At 37.1% G+C, this 17,670-nt stretch overlaps 1 protein-coding gene and 1 long non-coding RNA gene across 6 annotated transcripts in view; one reads left to right on the forward strand and one right to left on the reverse strand.

Moving 5' to 3' along the window:
- ANKS1B (ankyrin repeat and sterile alpha motif domain containing 1B) overlaps positions 1-17,670 on the forward strand; it is a 420,219-nt gene that overhangs the window by 88,541 nt on the left and 314,008 nt on the right. For all 5 annotated transcript variants that reach the window (XM_064655362.1, XM_064655363.1, XM_064655364.1 and 2 more), the window contains one exon: positions 9,681-9,821. In XM_064655362.1, coding sequence (XP_064511432.1) covers positions 9,681-9,821 — 141 coding nt within the window. The remainder of the gene's footprint in view (positions 1-9,680; positions 9,822-17,670) is intronic.
- LOC135414530 (uncharacterized) lies at positions 15,462-16,441 on the reverse strand. The gene is made up of 2 exons (XR_010430708.1): positions 16,384-16,441; positions 15,462-15,867 (listed from the first exon to the last, which is right to left on the reverse strand). It is a non-coding gene; the product is annotated as an uncharacterized LOC135414530 (long non-coding RNA).

The following is a 17,670-nucleotide window of genomic DNA, read 5'->3' on the forward strand; positions in this document are numbered from 1 at the left end:
ATTTTACTTAACCATACAGGCATAGGTTTTTACACAGTTTCTTTTCCAGAGAAATGTGAGAGTTGAATGAGTTACACAATTTTTGATAATCTATTTTCATTTCTCTTTTCTTGGCATCTCTGCTCCCTAAACTTAATATAAATTTCAGTTTAGTACCATGAGGGAAAATCTCAGAAGAGGCTCTTCAATTTTATTTGCTTCAGTGGTTATTTGAGATTAACCAGTTTCCATTAATAATACTGCTATTATTTCTGTTGATATTGGTGCTCTGCCCAATATCTCTGAAATATGGACTGTTCACAGCCTACAGAGAAGCAGCTTCAGCACTGCCTGTCAAACTTAGACAAAAATCATATTAAAACATAGGGTTTTTTATTGCTATCCTGGTCTTTTAGTTATTAATAGTTACTTACTTATGGGTATTGGAATATTTGCTACCTTGCCCTTATCTCTGTCCAAAATGGTATTTCCTGTAAGGAATCTCAATAATTTTAACAGATCATGATCACTTATTGATACTTCATAAGAAATACAATGTTACACAGGAGTTATAGATGAAAGCATATTACTGACTGACTTGTTTATCTGTATTTTACAGGACCTTTGAGATACTATATGATGACTGGCTGAAGAAAGAATTTAAATATTAGCTCTTCAGCTACTTAGAAGTGTGTCTGGAAAACAACATAAAACTGTGCTTGTGTTGCGGTGGATCTGTACATTCTATGTTGAATCTACCACAGGCAAAAAGAACAGTACAGATGAACTTGCACAGGAAAAGCAGCTACTGTCCTAAATCTTCTGGTAGTACTGGTTATTGAGATGACTGCAGTGATGTCACTGGTTTAATTATATAAGACAGGAAAAAGCAGCAGCTTGCAGTATGTGAGTTTCACACTGGCAGATTTTCCTACCAGCCATGGGAAAACCGTTGCCTTCCTAGTGAAGATGATTTTGAATGCTGCTTCCACCTACTGTGTAATTCAAGCTGCATCAAGAGCTGTCCAGTCTATATTATTCTGCATCTCTTACGGGGAGTGGGTGTGTGTGATCTGTGTGGTCCTTTTTTAATACCTCTAGAGGAGCCTGAGCTCTTGCTTGTGCTACTGAGAACAAAAGGTAGATTACCCTTTGACTGATCTTTTCCAGTTAGGCCTTCAACTTCTATAGCCTGTCAAGAGATTTCAAGTGTCAGCTATTCTACTGCGCTGTGTTTATATTATGTTTAGCATTTGGGTGACAATATGGCAAACCACTAGTAATTTGTTCCTGATGGATCTATAAAGGTTCTACTGCAAATGTTCTTCAAGGCCATTTTGATTATCCACTCTTAACCAGCATTCATCTTCAGATGACTCACTCAGTACTGTATATAGTTCTTCTTTAGATTGGATTTGTCTGTTCAGGTATGATACAAGCCAACAGCAACTTAATGGAATAATAACTGCATTTTCAGTAAATGCTTTTACTGAGAATAGGAATGCTAAATAAAAAACTGCACTGGAGAAGTTATAAAGTGGTGACTTCTGCCTACTCACTTACCACCTGATTTTCCCCCTACTTTAATTTCTCTTCCTTCTGCTCTATTTCATGACAAATAATGTAATTTCTATAGGTTTCATCATACTGCCACCTACTTATCCACCCTCTCTTTCACAACTTTAAAAAAGGAAAAAATACATGTTTAACAGCTGATTTGCGTAGCAGTTACATTGCACTGAGTTTTTCAAATGTTATACGACAACATTCAGGTAGCATAGGGCTGTTAAATGCAGAGATACCTCTGTAGTTATTCTCTAAGCAGTATTTTCTTTCTGAGACATTTAAAGCCAAAAATGCTGGTCATTACTTTAAATTATACTTTTTTTCTTTATGCAAAAGCAAATATGCTGAAGCTTTTAATTCTATTTAATATTTCTGAAATTATTAACACTTGATTTTGCTTTTCTGTAGGCTCCCATGCCTTTCATTGTCAGTTTCTTCTTTTTCAACTGGTACGTGAGCTTTTCAGTGAGTCACATTTTGGAATGAGTCATGTGCATATTGTTTCAGGGAGACACATAAGCCTGTCATTAACATGAGAAATCCTGTTAACTTAATTGAAGCTATTTATGTGCTTAAACTTCAAGATTAGTTAAAAAAAAAACAAAAACAAATTCCTGCCTTTTTGCGCCACCTATGTTTGTGTATACTCTTCCTACATACCAACTTAGGTCAAATCTACAATGCCTGTGGGATGGAAAGGCATCCCTAGAAACACATTCTGTAGCACAGTGTCCTTGCACTCCATATGACTTGCTGGGTAGAATTGTCTTGATGCTTTCTGCTTCATGTGCTAAGTTGTTTTTCTTGGTAAAGTAAAGCACTTGCAGTGCTTTGATACTAATCATTTAAAATCGATACTAAGTGTGCAATAGTCTGATTTATTAGTGTTAAGTACATGCTCAAAGTTAGACAAATGTTTAAAATGGAAGTTCACTTTATTTTACCTGATGTTAAGAGAGAGAAATTAATTTGGCAGTTCAATCCTGTTCCAAACACAGATACTAGAGTGGAGTAAGTTATGGAAGTGCCTGTATTTCCATGCATTAAAGAGTAGTTTAATCCATAGATTAAACAAATACCTTGTAACAAATGCTTACTTTGAAACAGTTGAAACTAGTTTGAATGATACCCTAAGTGCTATTTCGATTCAGGACAGTGCATGTTGTAGCTTCAGGCAGCTAATACTTCATGCTGTTAATTTCACACTGAAAAAACCGCACAGTATTTGTTTCCCAAGATACTTAAAAATGAAAATTCTGTAGGCTCCAACTACTTCATAATTCTTAAAAAATACTATAGTTAGATTATAACTACTAAAACCACTTAGTCATCCATTCTCTGCAATTTTTCAGTTTATTGAATCCTTGAATTTTCTGTCATTTGAAAATCTTCACCTACGTGGCAAAATTAAACAGGAAAAGAGTAAAGAACATTACTGAAATACACTGAAGTGTCTTTTGTTTTGCACTTACGGTATATTCGCAAAGTATTAGATCATGAAATATGAGAGTCCTGGTAGTGGCTTTTATGTGTAGATGAAATACTCTTGTTAGGAAGATCACGACACTCTGTTCAAAAGCTTTTATGTTTAGTGAAAAAGTAATTAGTGAAAATTAACCCTTTTATTCGTAACTATCCATTGATGGGTCATTTTTTCTTTTATGGTTATTTAGCAAATCAAAAGCTATCTTAGACTTGAAAAATAAAATTCCTTTATCAGCAGAAGAAAAGGTATCTTTTTTAGTTTATGCCTGTTATTTTCTGATTATAGCCTGTTAGGTTCTTAAATCCTAAACTTTTGTTTTATGTATGTTTGCATCCTTTTATGAGAGTAGTGCAAAGATTATTAATTGTCATTATTTATGTTACATGCAAGAATGAATTAAAAAAATGGAATAAGTTGCCCTGATTTCAATACACATTCAGATGTACTCATTTTATAATCTAATTTTTACTTAAAATTTTGACCTTATTCAGTTTGCATTGTACTTGCCATCTGATTCAGGATGTATTTCCTGTATACTGTCAGATCGCTCTCTGGAGACAGAGTGATTAATTTCTTGGGTGCTCATCATGATAGGTGTCAGTAGCACTTTCCCACTGAGGGGCAGCAACTACACATTTGTGTAGTTTTCATCATGTATGTGAATTACTCATGTTTGCCTACAGTTTACACATTTTACACAGAGTCAATTACCTTGACTCTACTGACTTCATGTTACAGGAATTTCTTCCCAGAATCAGGCATCACTGTTCTTGAGTTCAAAGTGTGTGACTTCTTCAGATGAGGTGGGTTTTTTTGGAGCCCCAGTCAGAAAATACTGTCACGTGCATCTGGGCAGATGTGCGGTGGTGTAGAGATCAAGATTCTGCATGTCTGAAACTGCTAGAGCTTGGACTTTCAGAGCACTTAGGCTCATATGTGACTGAAAATGGTCACAAAATCTCTCAAGGCGATTCCTGCTGTAACCTGGCATGTCTGCCCACTTGCCTTCATCATTTTAATATAGCCAGCAGACACGGAACTGAAATGTAGAGACCATCTTGGAGAAGTTTAAATGACATGCCCAGCATCCCACAGGGATTATGATAGGGGCAGGTACAGAGTACATATCTCCAACATTGAGCTGCTTTAAGTACAAGACTAGCCTTGTCCTCCTGATAACTCCCTGATAGAATACAGGAGGTACAGTGAAACTCTAACCAGAAGTAAACTAAGAACATGTTTGTGGAAGAATGGCAGCAGACGAGCAGTGTAAGGTGAAGGACAAGATAATGAGAATGGGAAACAGAAGAACACTAAGCAGGGAGAAGGCCACCTTGGGGGATGTGGAAAAGGTGTGCCCAGGCCACCAAAACATTTCAGTGTTGTTTGTCTGTGAGACACAGGATGTAGTCGCAAATGAGGCTCCTCCTTGTCAGGATCCTTACTGAATTTCAGAAGGGCACTTTTGCTTAATGCAAGGATCCTGTTGTGGAAAAATAGTATCCGATGGTGTTATACTTCATACCCAAATGCTGTGTTTTTTTCTCTTCTGCGTACCTCAGGCATTTTCCCCTGGGAGCAGCCTGGGCAGCAGCAGGGGGAGCACTGAGAGCACAGAACCCTGTCCCGGCTCCGCTGTCCCTGGCTTTGCTGCCACAGCTGCTGGAAACAACTGCTGCAGAGATCAACCTGTTCATTCTAATTTATAGAAGACATTCAGGAGCAGTTTCCCACTCTATTAGTTCTTAGCATAATGTCGAAATAGAATACGAGACAACAAATTTAATTTTTTACTTTTGTTTCACGACATAGGTAGGGTCCTTTGGGCCCAGCGAAGGAGGAGTAGAGGCATACCTGTGTTAGGATCATAGTAAATACTTGCATGGCCCTATGTCTGGGAAATTATTTCTTCAGAAGAAACCTGCTGACCTCGTTGTTACACACTGAATGCTAGCATTTGGCTTATCAAGTGTCTGGTTGCTTTCTGTCTTCTGTAAGTGGAAGGATTCTGATTTTGTCTTTGCTGCTCCATTTCAAAATCTCGTTTTCTTAGTATGCAATATGCTACAAGATAAAAATAAGTTAATGTCCAGGACTACGATGCAATAGCAAATGGTAAATATCCTATTATTTTGTACCTTCAGTAGTTTGCTGATGCTGTCTTGCTCTAGTGGATACTCTCTGAGAGGTTATGTGCAATACTTCTACAAATGTATCTCTGCTTTTTTCATATTATCATCCCAGAAGTAAAGATTTTGATGTTTGGTTTTAAGTTTCACTAGACACAGGAAAGTCTCCTCTGTATCCTGAAACAAGGGAATTGAGTCTGGTTTTGCCTAGCAGTGGCTGCTTACAAATGTCAAGGCAGAAAGCAGACCAGTTTTCACTAAAAGCTGAGAAAAACAGGGACTGAAAGGAAAGAAGAGGTTTTTTATCACTTACTGTATTCCTAGAGAAAACTTGTCTAGATAATAAGGTCACATGATAGACAGGAAGTAGTTGATATCTGTAAAAAGAGACCAGAACTTTATGTATGTTTTATACATGGTGTACAGCTGCCTGAGCTGTGAACTTGGTAGCTGTGAGTAATGGTTAAGATTAAAGCTGCTCTCCTCTTCTTGTTGACTTTTAAGAGTGAAACAGACTTTTTCTGCTTTTTCTGTCTGTATTCATCATTCTCTCTGTTGATAAATATTGGCTTGCTCTCTTAGATCAGGAGAGAGATATCAAGTTAGTGTGACAGCGAATCTGATGTACATACATATTCTGAGAGAATAAATAGCCTCTTTATAGAATAAAGAGTCCTTCAGTCTAAAGTATCCTACTAGGCAAATTTTACCTTTTATGTAGATGGGGATATGAAGAGGAAGGCTTCCATACCTAAATTTTCAAATTAATCTAAATGATCATGAGTTATGAAAAGGAGAGGTAATGTGTCAGGCCCAGTAGAGTCTGAAGAAAATTTCCCATTAATTGTAGTGGTCCAATGTCCTTACACTACATCTTTCTACTCTTTCACTGCTATATCATTATTATTACTCTTTCTCGTATACAGAGAGAAATTACTTTGTTAGCCTCTTACTACTATAAGGAATGTTTAATACTTAATTCAGTGTTTCAGTAAAAACTAAAACTTTTAATACAGCTTTTATTCCCTATTAATATCTTGCAGTTTCTCTACTAATTTTTCCTTTAGCATATCATATAGGATGTAGGATTTTCTGTCTGTTTTGTTTGAGGATATATGATGCTTATACTCATGTCTCTTCTAACTTAGGCAGAAGTGGCCTTTTGGAAGGTTAGTATTGCAGTTTATATCGACTTTGCCATTTCATAATGTCTAATTCAATTAATTGAGCAACTGTGATTTAGGGGGCATTTTCTAACTACATTAACTTTTACTTTTTTTCCCCTCAAAACAGACATAAATAAAAGGTTCTCATTTGTGTCTATTTTTCTTTAGTTGGCAGAAGTATCTTCCTCTCTATTTATTTATTTATTTTCTGAGAAGTGGGCATAAATAACTTTGGTTTCACTAAAACTCTCCCTTCAGGGCTATTTCAAGGCTTCCCAGCAGCACACACAGAATTAGATTTTCATGTTCAAAGGATCTCTAAGGAGGCAAAATTAAATTATGCAACAGAACAGAAAAATTAGGGAGTTCTGGGAAAGGAATGAAGACTGTGAGAGGATAACAGAAAACAGAGTGGTCTGGGTTTGGAGTTTTATGGGTCTGTGTGACAGTCTGAGGTCTGTGAGTTGATTTGTAGATCTTTCTGTATCTCGTTTTTCTCCTCCGAACGCATTCCTCTCCCCAGGCTGTGCAAACCTGGTCTATGAAATTTGGGGGACTTGTGCTTCCTGTTTCTCTCATACAACTGTTAACTCTTTCCCTGCTCTTTGCAAATGCAGCTCTCTTTCCCAATCCAACATATCTCTTTGTGCCTGTTTTCTGGGAAGAACAGGGCTTCTCATAGTGGGGATGGGTGAGAAAATGATAGCAATAACTGTTTCTTGACCCTTCACATAGGTTTTCCCTAATGGTTCCTTTTTAGTGCTTTATCAGTAGCAGAAATCTGAGCAAGACGAAAATTCAGTATAAGTAATTCAGTATAAGAAGAGCTAACCCTACTCTGCAGTAGTCTGTAAATTAGCCTGTATCATGTTCATACCTCGACTGTCTACTGGCATGGGAGTACCAGTTAGTTTATTCCAATAGTGTGTGTAATGAACTCTGACACTGACTGATCTTTTTTTGAGTGATCAGGAGATCTGACTATATAATATTTCCTACTTACTTCTCTTTCATATCAACATTAAATTTCTGTGATTATCAGTCTATCTTAGGCTATTTATATAGAATGCATCTAATGGAAATAATAGAACTCTCATTCTGCTTGTGTATTTTTCCCCTATCATTCAGTAATTATTTGGTATGGGTTTTTTCACTCTGTTCCTGAAATGGCTAAATACTCATGTTCTCCCTTCAGTTATTCAAATATATTGAATTTCATTATTCATCTTCCTTTAGTTGTGTTGAAAAATTCTTACTGATGAGTGTGTATTTTTTTCCTTTAGAAGGTACACTGACATTTTTCTGTGACTTTTGTCTTCATTCAGTTTCATTGGCTTGTAAGGTCACAGCTAATATTTATTACCTGCTTTCCTGTGCCGAGCACTGCTGCAGTTCTTTGCTTTTTGCTCCAGGGGGCAAGAAGTGCTTTATTCTCTGGTACAGCAATTCTGAGATTTAAAATATAAACGTAGGGCAGCCACCATGAAAGATGGCGTCATAAATAGAGAGGAAAGGCTTGTAGTCTGCTTCCTTTGTCTATGCAAATACATAGCAATAATAGTCTTTCACAACCCACACTCTGCAAAATTAACCCAATCCTTTTAATAATCAGTGTGAGAATATTGGTTGCTATGGCAACACATTCTGTGGTACTACTTGAGTGTCAAAATAACCTAATGAAATATCATGCTAAGAATGTTTCAAAATTGACTTTTAAAATAAAAAGTAAATAAAGCCACCTAACTGTAGAAGATACGGCTAGATTAATGAAATCTGCAACAAGGGAACAACCATTTTCTAACCAAGGGGAATCAGACTAGTGGAGATGGATATATTGTGTTTCTCATCTTTGGTGAGCAAGCTGAAATAGGATTTAGAACTATTTTCCATGATTCAGTTAATGGTATACCAGCCACACCTGTGTTAAGAAGTTACAGCAAGAGTCAAAAGTTAAATGATCCTCAGATGTCACACAGTTTAAGTCAGTGCCTGTCTGTGTGGTGCTTTGCTTCTGTTACAGTTTCCATCAGCTTGTGTTCATCTTGAGAACTGCTGCTGTTTCTGTACTTCTTTCCCCTCTACTTTTCTTTCACTTCTTCATTCCCTTCCTGGCAGCAGACTCCATGCATTTGTTTATTCTGTTGGCTAAAATAATCCACACTTATGTGTTGGGGTTTTGAAAATTATTTTTATATGGGGCTCATAGCGGTGTTTTAGAGTTGAGGTTAATAGTTGTGGTCAACCATTGTCTCAAACAGTGTTATTTTGGTTGAACAAAAATCCAGCCACTTCTGAAAGAAGCATTCCTAAAGACAGCATTTAGTATCTGAACATCAGGTAGGCTGCTCGAGCAGCTGTCAAGCAGGCTAGAACAGCTATTGCTTATTCCAATTTAAGTATGGGCAAAGAATTAAGATGTAAAATTTACTTTTTTTTAACTTGTAATAATTTTCATTGATATGAGATTTTAAAAATCATTTATTGCTGGGTTAACTTTCCTCCTTCTTCTCCTGAAATGAATAAAAGTTGCTCCTGTAATTCAGTTGGGGTGGACTATCCTGTGTAGCAAAATAACATAAATATATGGAAACTGTTATATCTTTCTACTTCTCTGTCTTAGAAAATTAGGGTACTGGTTTAAGCAAAAATCAGGATTTTCCCCCTTATCACTGAGGCCAATATGTAAGTCACAATGTTCACATCTGAATGACTTTTCATGATACCTTTCATTCCTTTCAGACAATGAAGCAAAGTAAGACATTTTTAAATACATTTTTTGCCTACAAAATAAACTAACACATTTATTATTGATAAATACAAAATAAAAATCAAAACCTCGTATTTTGATTGATTTAGTCCTTTTTTTTTCTGCAAAAACCTTGGACTCATACAGGCAAGTGTAGTACAGCTGTACTTTTCTGAACACAATAAAAGTACTGAAATAAGATCCTCTCATATTTTCTTTCTTGGGGATTGTATTTTATTTTTTTTAAATGTTAGTTTTTGTTCACTGTGGAATATCCTAAACTTAATGATATTACAGCCAATTTTAAACTAAAATGAAATAAAAATTGCCAATTTCTTGATAATAAAGACAATAAATACATACTTTTACTGTGTGTTATGTTCACTCATCTTTAAAGTATAATTGCAGATAGCTCAATATGCACCTTCCTTAGAAAGTGTGATTTTCATACAGCATTTTAACAGTTGAGTAGGAACCTTGTATTAAAATAGCAGTTTATCTTTTGGAATTTATAAATGGAACATTCTTAAGTTCTTTTCATTAAGTAAAAGGTTTCTTTACAATATATGAGTATATGTAATTTTAAAGTATTGTTTTTTAATGCACAGAGGCCTTCTTCAATGCGTTTATCACCAAGGGAGGAAGATGATGATGATGCAGGTGAAAATACATGTGGTCCTTCAGGTTTATGGGAGGCATTGACACCGTGTAATGGATGCAGGAACCTCGGATTTCCCATGCTTACACAGGTATATATTTACCTTCTCATCATAAAACTTTATAACTATGAAAGAGCTGCTTAATCTTTGCCTTAACTCTTACAGTCATGTCTAGTCTTGCCTGATTCCCTTCAAAATTTTTACTTTCAGTCTTCATTTTAATGTCAAAATCTGGTTCTAAAATTAAATGTTGAGGTTTGGTCATCCTGATGTAATACTTATCCAGATTACTTTCAGTCTTCATTTTAATGTCAAAATCTGGTTCTAAAATTAAATGTTGAGGTTTGGTCATCCTGATGTAATACTTATCCAGATGGGTTTAATATTGAGACTGCTGTTTGTTTCCCCTATTTTAGATATCTAGTTGTGTTGGATAGCTTTCTTTTCCATCTGAAAAGAAATTTGAAGTCATATAGTTTCCTTTTGGATAAGTACTCAGCTTCTAGTTAATATAATGACATCTTAGCTACTTTCTTTATAGAATTGAGGACTTCGTGCTTAACTCAGCTGATGTAAGAATATAGCCTAAGACTTCTCTTTGAAGATTATATAAGTTAAAAAAGAAGTCCCCAAACATTTTCAAATGCTCATGATAATACAGAAGAGAATAAATAAAAGTAGGTAATATACTTGGGTCTCAGTTGTAGGAATTCTCAGAGCAGACCAGTCTGCAGTGTCCACTGAAGCCTTCCAGCAGCTGTGTCCTGAACAAGCGATACTGTATCGCTACAGAACAGGATGATGCTTATTGCTGCTTCTAGGGTCTCCCTTGTTCTCTCCCTCCACTATAATTTACTACTCTCCTTTCTGTAGCATTTTTCCTCCGCTTTTTTTGTAGTATTGAATGAAGACCTGCCAAATTTCGGCTTAGCAGTCTGGTTTTTTTCAGTTGCATCCTTACTTGGCACTGCATTTAAATAGCTTTGTCAGATTCTTGTGTACCAGATTGGAATTACATATCCTGTCTCACCACACTTTATACACTGTTGCTTTCATATCGTGACTGTACGTTTTATTCCCTTTAAGTCTTATGGGACTTGCACCTGTTTGAAGTCAATGCTAAAGCTTTCCCTGCAGTCAATGGAAACAGGATATGGCAGCTAATGTGCTTGAATAACAATGAGCACTGCCCTGTCTTTTTATAAGGAGCTTTTATATTCCTTTCCCCTTTCAGTAGCTGTTTTCTACTTCATACTATCCATCATTTTAGACATTTGGCAAAGCGCAGAGCTGTTGGAATTATCCTGATTTACAATAGGAGTGTTATAGTTAGTAATTTCTCGGTTTTAAGCATTTGTTTCAAAACGTATTTCCTAAATGGAACTTTTCTTCTTTAAATATGTATCACCTATGGTTTAATTATTGCTAAATTTTCTTATGATGAAAATGCATTTTGATGTGATTTTTCTAATTTTAAAAAATGTTTTTGTTTTCCTTGTTTGTTTTTAATGTAAGATATATGTAAAGGGTGTTATAAAACTGAGAAATGCCCTTCAAAAATAGAATCAAGCTAGCTTGATTGGTTGGTTTCTTTTTCCTATATATAAAGAGAGATTAATTTCAAGAACAAAGTAAGTTGTAAGGTAGTGATTCCTGAATTAGTTTTATTCATTGTACTTAAATTTTAAACTCAACCTGATGATATCTCATCTTCCTTGCTTTCAGAACTAATTAGATTTTTAGTTATAGGTACAAAAAAGATTTTTTAAAAGATATTTATTATGTGTTCATTCATGATATGGCAGATTGCCTTTCTAGGTTGTTTCTATCCATAAATATTGAAGACAGAGATAGTTTGGTCTTTTATTGATTTTATTTCTAAGAGAGAAAGGAAAGAAATTAGGTAGTGAAAAATCTCCAAATTAAAACCCAGTGAATTTAGTTTATAAAGCGTTGCCATCACTGTATGCAGTCTTTCAAGCTGTTAGCTAATCTGTTGGATCTTTCACATTTACTTCAGAATGCAGCAGAGAACATCTTGTTCTAAGGGATTGAGAACACAAAGTATATACTTCAATTTTTGGATTAAGAACAGTATGTTGAATTGGTCTAAGAAATTATGAGAGATACGATGTGCAACAGCATGTTTTAGGTAAAAGTACAAAAATGTGTTTCTGATACTCATGCCAGTGCACTAACATATCAGAAAGTGCAGACTTCATCATGAAGAAGCAATGAGATAAAGGTACTTGACATTATGTCTTAAAATCCATACTCTCCTTAAGATCCAAGAATAGGGAAGAATGTCTGTCGGTTACTCTTGAACACAAATGACAAGTTCAGTTTTACACTTTTCCTTTGTTTAAAAATAGATTTTACTGTTATATAAGTGTATTGTGTTTGCACATCAAAGGTGAGCAAACGTAAAAATTGAATCTTGCTTTGTATACACAGAGGCACAATGATAAAATGAAAGTGAGTTTTAGGTGAGATTATGAAAATGTCCATCTGGGACATAGTGAGCTAACAGTTTTCAATATGACAAAGAAACAGGGCGGTTACCTCCTTGACAAACTTGGTTTCTTTATTGCAGTCATGGAAAAAAGCTTGTCTGGAGGTACTTCTGGCATACAGTATGTCATTGCTGTCTGTACTGTGCTGGGAAGTGTCATTTTAGCAAGGGCTGTTATAGAAAATTCTGTGTAAGTTATTCTGCAGATATCATTTCTAACCTGACATAGCAGTTATACAGGTATTCTCAGAACAAGCAACTCTCTTCTGCAGTCTCACAATTGGTGAAGTCCTGGAAGAGCTTGATGGAAAATCTTTGTGTCTTTTCAAAATGTCAGAGTTTTAGAAAGTGCCCAATTCTACATCAAAATGGACCGAACAACTAGTTTCATCCACCCAAAAAAAAAAAAAAAAAGTAGAAGAAAAAATCCAGAGAGCAAGGACACACAGCTGGATTTTTGGAGATTGAAGTTTAAACATATCTTATTTTAGCAGAGGGTTGAATTCCATTTGTAGCTTATGATTTAAGGTTAATATGGAGGCTGTTGCTTTTTTCTGGAGTTAATCTTTGGTTCTGGGCAGAAATTCCATCCTTGCTAAAACTGATGCACGTTTTTGTGAAAAATTTTGGCTTCCAGAGATGAATATTTTGCATCTGAAAAATAGCTTTTCTCAGGAAATTCCAGATTATATGTTTTCTGGCTCTCAGTACAAAAGAAAAACCATTTTATCACCTGCATAACTGAATAATTATCTTCTACACATTCCAGAATTTCCAGTAATCTTAACTATCAGCACAGTAAAAACAGTTTTAAAAACTTTCCAAGATGTAAAACCTCAGAAGTGCTTCTAAAGAACTTTAGAATTCTAATATTGCAGGCTCTCTTGGAAACAGTTTACTCTGAAATGACATGTCTGTTAAACTGAGAGAAACCTTTTATAATGGTATGATAGTACTAGAGCCTCTTCCATGGATCTCTAGTTCACGTAAAATCTTCCTACAGTAACTAACAAGATTTTTAATGCTTCAATGGTTGCATTTCTGCCAGTCATAAATACTATTGAATATCCTTTCTGTCCAAGAGCTAGAATAAAAGAATATATTTCATATATCATTTTTCTTCAGAGTAGTCACAAAAATAAGAGTTATGTGGCAAAGTATGTTTAGCTGGAGAGATTTCACTATGCTGTAGGTAAGTATGGGAAAGAAAATGGGGATATGATCCTTAAAAAAACTTATTGAGCAATGGCTACTAATGATAAAAAAAAACCTGGAAGCATTACAGTGTCATCACTATTGACCATGTTCAAATGAGGACAGTTTAGTCAAGAAACTGATAATTCAGTGAAATATAGAATAGGAAAGTTTAGAGGTAGAAATAGCATAATCAGCTTAATATGTGCATGGGTATATAGTTATTAGGATGTCCAAAGAAACACAGGCTGCTGTGACAGAGTTTTGCAGATAATTGGGTTGATACAGTAGCTTTGGTTAGTCAGTCAATGGAGTTAAGTTTCTGTCCTTACAATGGCAAGAAGAGCAAATTTAGGTTGAATAAGGATTCACCCCTTTATAATTTTGATAAAGGGAGTTAGAATTCTGGTCCCTGTTCTGTGTTTGTATATTTTTATAACAGTTTATGTGGAGTGCCATAAGCAGAAGATTACACTTATGGTCATCTTTGGGTGCTGCTTTTTCCACTCATATCAAACTTTTTTCGACATAGTAAAATGTTTGAAAATGACCCCCTGTTCAGAAAAGCTTATAATACAGGGTCTGTGGATGTGAATCTCTAAAGCAAAAATTCTATCATATCTCCCGTGTGTACTCTAATTTCTGTATTATTTAATGCAAGAGAGGTACTTCACAGAATCACAGAATGAGTAAAGATGGAAGGGACCACAGTGGATCTGATTCAACCTTCCTGCTCAGGCCGGGTCATCCTAGAGCACATGGCACAGGATTGCATCTAGGCGGTTCTTGAGTATCACCAGTGAGGGAGACTCCACAACCTCCTGGACAATCTGTTTGAGTGTGTGGTCACCTGCACAGTAAAGTTCTTTCTCATATTCAGGTTGAACTTTCTGTGCATTAGTTATTGGCATTGATGAGGTCCCCTCTCAGTCATTTCTTCTCAATGCTGAACAGGCCCAACTCTCTCAGCCTTTCCTCATAAGAGAGATGCTCCCAGTCCCTTAATCATCTTTGTTGCCCTCTGCTGGACCCACTGCAGGAGCTCCATTTCTCTCTTGTACTGAGAAGACAAGAACTGGACACAGTGCTCCAGATGCAGAGCAGGATGCTTCCAGACAGGGCAGGATCATCTCCCCTTGACCTGTTAGCAATGCTCTTCCTAATGTAGGCCAGGATACCATTGGCATTTTTTGGCCACATGGGGACACTGCTGGCTCATGGAGAGCCTTGTTGTGCACCAGGATCTCCAGGTCCTTCTCCACAGAGCTGCTTTCCAGCAGGTCAGCTCCTAGCCTGTGCTGGTGCGTGGGGTTATTCCTCCCCAGGTGCAGGACCTGTATTGGCCTTTGTTGAACTTGAGACAATTCTTCTCTGCCCATCTCTCCAACCTGTTGAGGCCCTTCTGAAGCACTGCATGGCATGCTGGGGCATCGGCCACTCCTCCCGGCTTTGTGTTGTCAGCAAACTTGCTGAGGAGGCATCGACCCTAAAGGGTCATTGATGAATAAGTTAAAAATGCTCAACCCAGTTTTGAATCTTGGTGGACACCAGTAGTGACAGGCCTCCAACCACACCCTGTGCCATTGATTATGACCCTCTGGGATTTAACAGCCTAGATTAAAAATAAAAAACATAGCAACCAACCAAAACCTAGCTATCAGTTTCCACTGCATTCTGGAAAAAGCTTCATCCAGTAGGGGTGTGATGTATTTTCTAGGGACAGGAAGATCACAAATTCCTTAGGAAGACATTGTGCTTCTGTCTAGATAGCATATTTCTATCTAGATAGTTCACAAAGTTCCAGGGAATTTTGGTCTGCCTTGCTTTAATGCAAACTAACATTGAGAAAAATTCACTAAGAGAACTTTGAGAAATGCTCAGATTAGGAAGGTGGTGCCAAACTGTCCTAGCACAAGCAAAGCTTTTATATTCTTGTATTTGTATAGATGAGCTACACCAAGTTCTGCCCCTTGATAGAGGATCATTCAGTGCACATAGGACAAAAGACAAGATAGAATGAAAACTTCAGAGTTTCACATTTGCTGTTTTATTCAAAGGAAAAAAGGTTTAGTAAGTGGATGTTGTCAGGGCTGGCGACGCCCTGGGAGTGACGGTGTCGGGACCCACAGGGGCTGCCTGGGGTGGCAACACAGTTCCTCACCATCCAGGGCTTGTCCCACTTCTCCTGTGAGGGAGCAGGGCAGGCTTGTGGGAGGAGCAGCTGGGGGACACCCTGAGTGCAGTACATCAGGCAAGTTTGTGATGCTTAGGCAGTTCCCATGTCAAGCCAGAAAGTCAGTCCACATATTGGGGTTGGGATCAGGACTAGTAAGGTTAATAAGGAACCGGGAGTAGATCATCAGGATGTCTATGGTGATGAGGTAGGCTGGGAAACCAGTCAGCAAGTCAGGGTCCAGATCACTGGGGTCCCTGGATCAACACAGGCAGAGTTAGAGATGAGCTCTCATACACCTTGTCTCAGCCAGGAACTGAGGGCCCAAGGCTGAGGTAAAATGAGACTGCTTGGGCCCATGTGCACAGTGTGGGTAAGGGCACCACGTGAGGTTATTCAGGGACAGTAAGAATTATTGCTGCACTCAGCACTGTGACAGATACTGATAAAAGCAAGAAAATACGTAAACTGGAAGGTGAGTTGAAATATGGTTCTTACTTGACCTGTTATTGCAGCAAAAAAGAGTAGGACCAAGAAGGAACACTTACTGATGTACTAGATTGCTTTGTATGCACTTCATATACAGATTCTCCGTATATGTGTGAACATATTTCATCTGCATTTAGCTGTGTATCTTGGCTGACATTTGTATAGACAGAGTATTCCAACACAGGAATATTCCCAGTGGAGCAGAATGCAAGAGCAGACAGGTTTGGGGAAAAGAAAAAGGTTTACATGTCTTGTAATGGTCTAGCTATGCATTACCAAACTACAGGAGCAATTCTGGTAACAGTAGGGCATGTGTGGTGGTTTGGTCTAGGCCTTCCTTGGTGACCAGTTTGTAACCAAGGAAGGGCCCATATTTACCCAGTATTCCCTACGATTTTTACCAAGGAGAGTAGTGAGATAGTCTTTTGCTAATTCTTTTAGTTGCTAGATCTCGGGCTACTGATCGGGATATATATATATATTTTATTTTGGTTTTGTTCCTTTTTTCCCCTTCCCCCTTCCTTTTCCTTGTGAAATTGTATATATATTTCAATTGTATATAACTGTAACATAAGTGTAAATATATTTATATATATTGCTTTAGCTGTCTCTCTCTCATTTTGGTTTTCTTGGTTGTTTTTTCCCTCTTCTCCCTGAGGTTTGGAGGGGGGGGACTTCTTGTGGTAAGGTTTGGAGACTTGGCAGGGAGCCAACTTCAAACCATATCAGCATGAATGATGGAGAGTGCTGTGCATGTCAGTCTGCTTCTGTTTCTCACTCCTTCCTTATGGGGAAGACAGAAATGTAACTTATTATATTTAAATGTGAAATAGCATTAAGCAGCTCCAACCTGGAGGTGAAGGGACTAAAGTACTTCAGCTGTTTCTCTCATAAAGTCTCCTTATGGCAGAGACATAGAAGATTGGACAAGGGATGGGTCCTTTCTCTCCTACTTTGCCTGAACATAGGTTTTGGTAAACTAGTGGGAAGCAATTTGAATAAACATCAGTTTGGTTGAGGGCATTTGTTTGCTTTATCGATTGGTTAAGGAGGGCAAGGTTAGGAAGGTGTAAGGAATGTGGTAAATAAGTGTAGAACACTCTTGTTTGCCAGTAATAAAATAATTTCTTGTTCTTAATAATCTATTCTGCAGTGCAGGTTTATTTACTATTCAACTCCTAGTATATTTATTTTATGAAGTGTATCAGTACCCACATACAACTTTAGAATAAATCTTTATACTCCAAATATACAAAACTGTAGTTTTCATTACATTTTCTTTTTCATGAATAGTGTGCTTTAAATATTTCTCTGCTAACAGGCAAACAGGGCCTGGTGTACAGGGACAAATACAGGGCTGTCTGCAGTGTCAGAGAGATGAGTGCTGCAGTCCTGTATGATCTCTGCAGTATTATCAGTTTAAAGCAACCAGTTCACACATCTTAATCTTGACAGCCATGCCAACATGTTTTTCTAATTGTGATATAAAGTAGTTGTGAGATAAGGCAGGTTTAGCTCTGTCCCATTTAGGAAGCTGATGGATCAGCTCAACTACACTGTGTCTTGAATTG

The sequence above is a fragment of the Pseudopipra pipra genome, chromosome 5, assembly GCF_036250125.1.
Source record: "Pseudopipra pipra isolate bDixPip1 chromosome 5, bDixPip1.hap1, whole genome shotgun sequence".
NCBI classification, from domain to species: domain Eukaryota; kingdom Metazoa; phylum Chordata; class Aves; order Passeriformes; family Pipridae; genus Pseudopipra; species Pseudopipra pipra.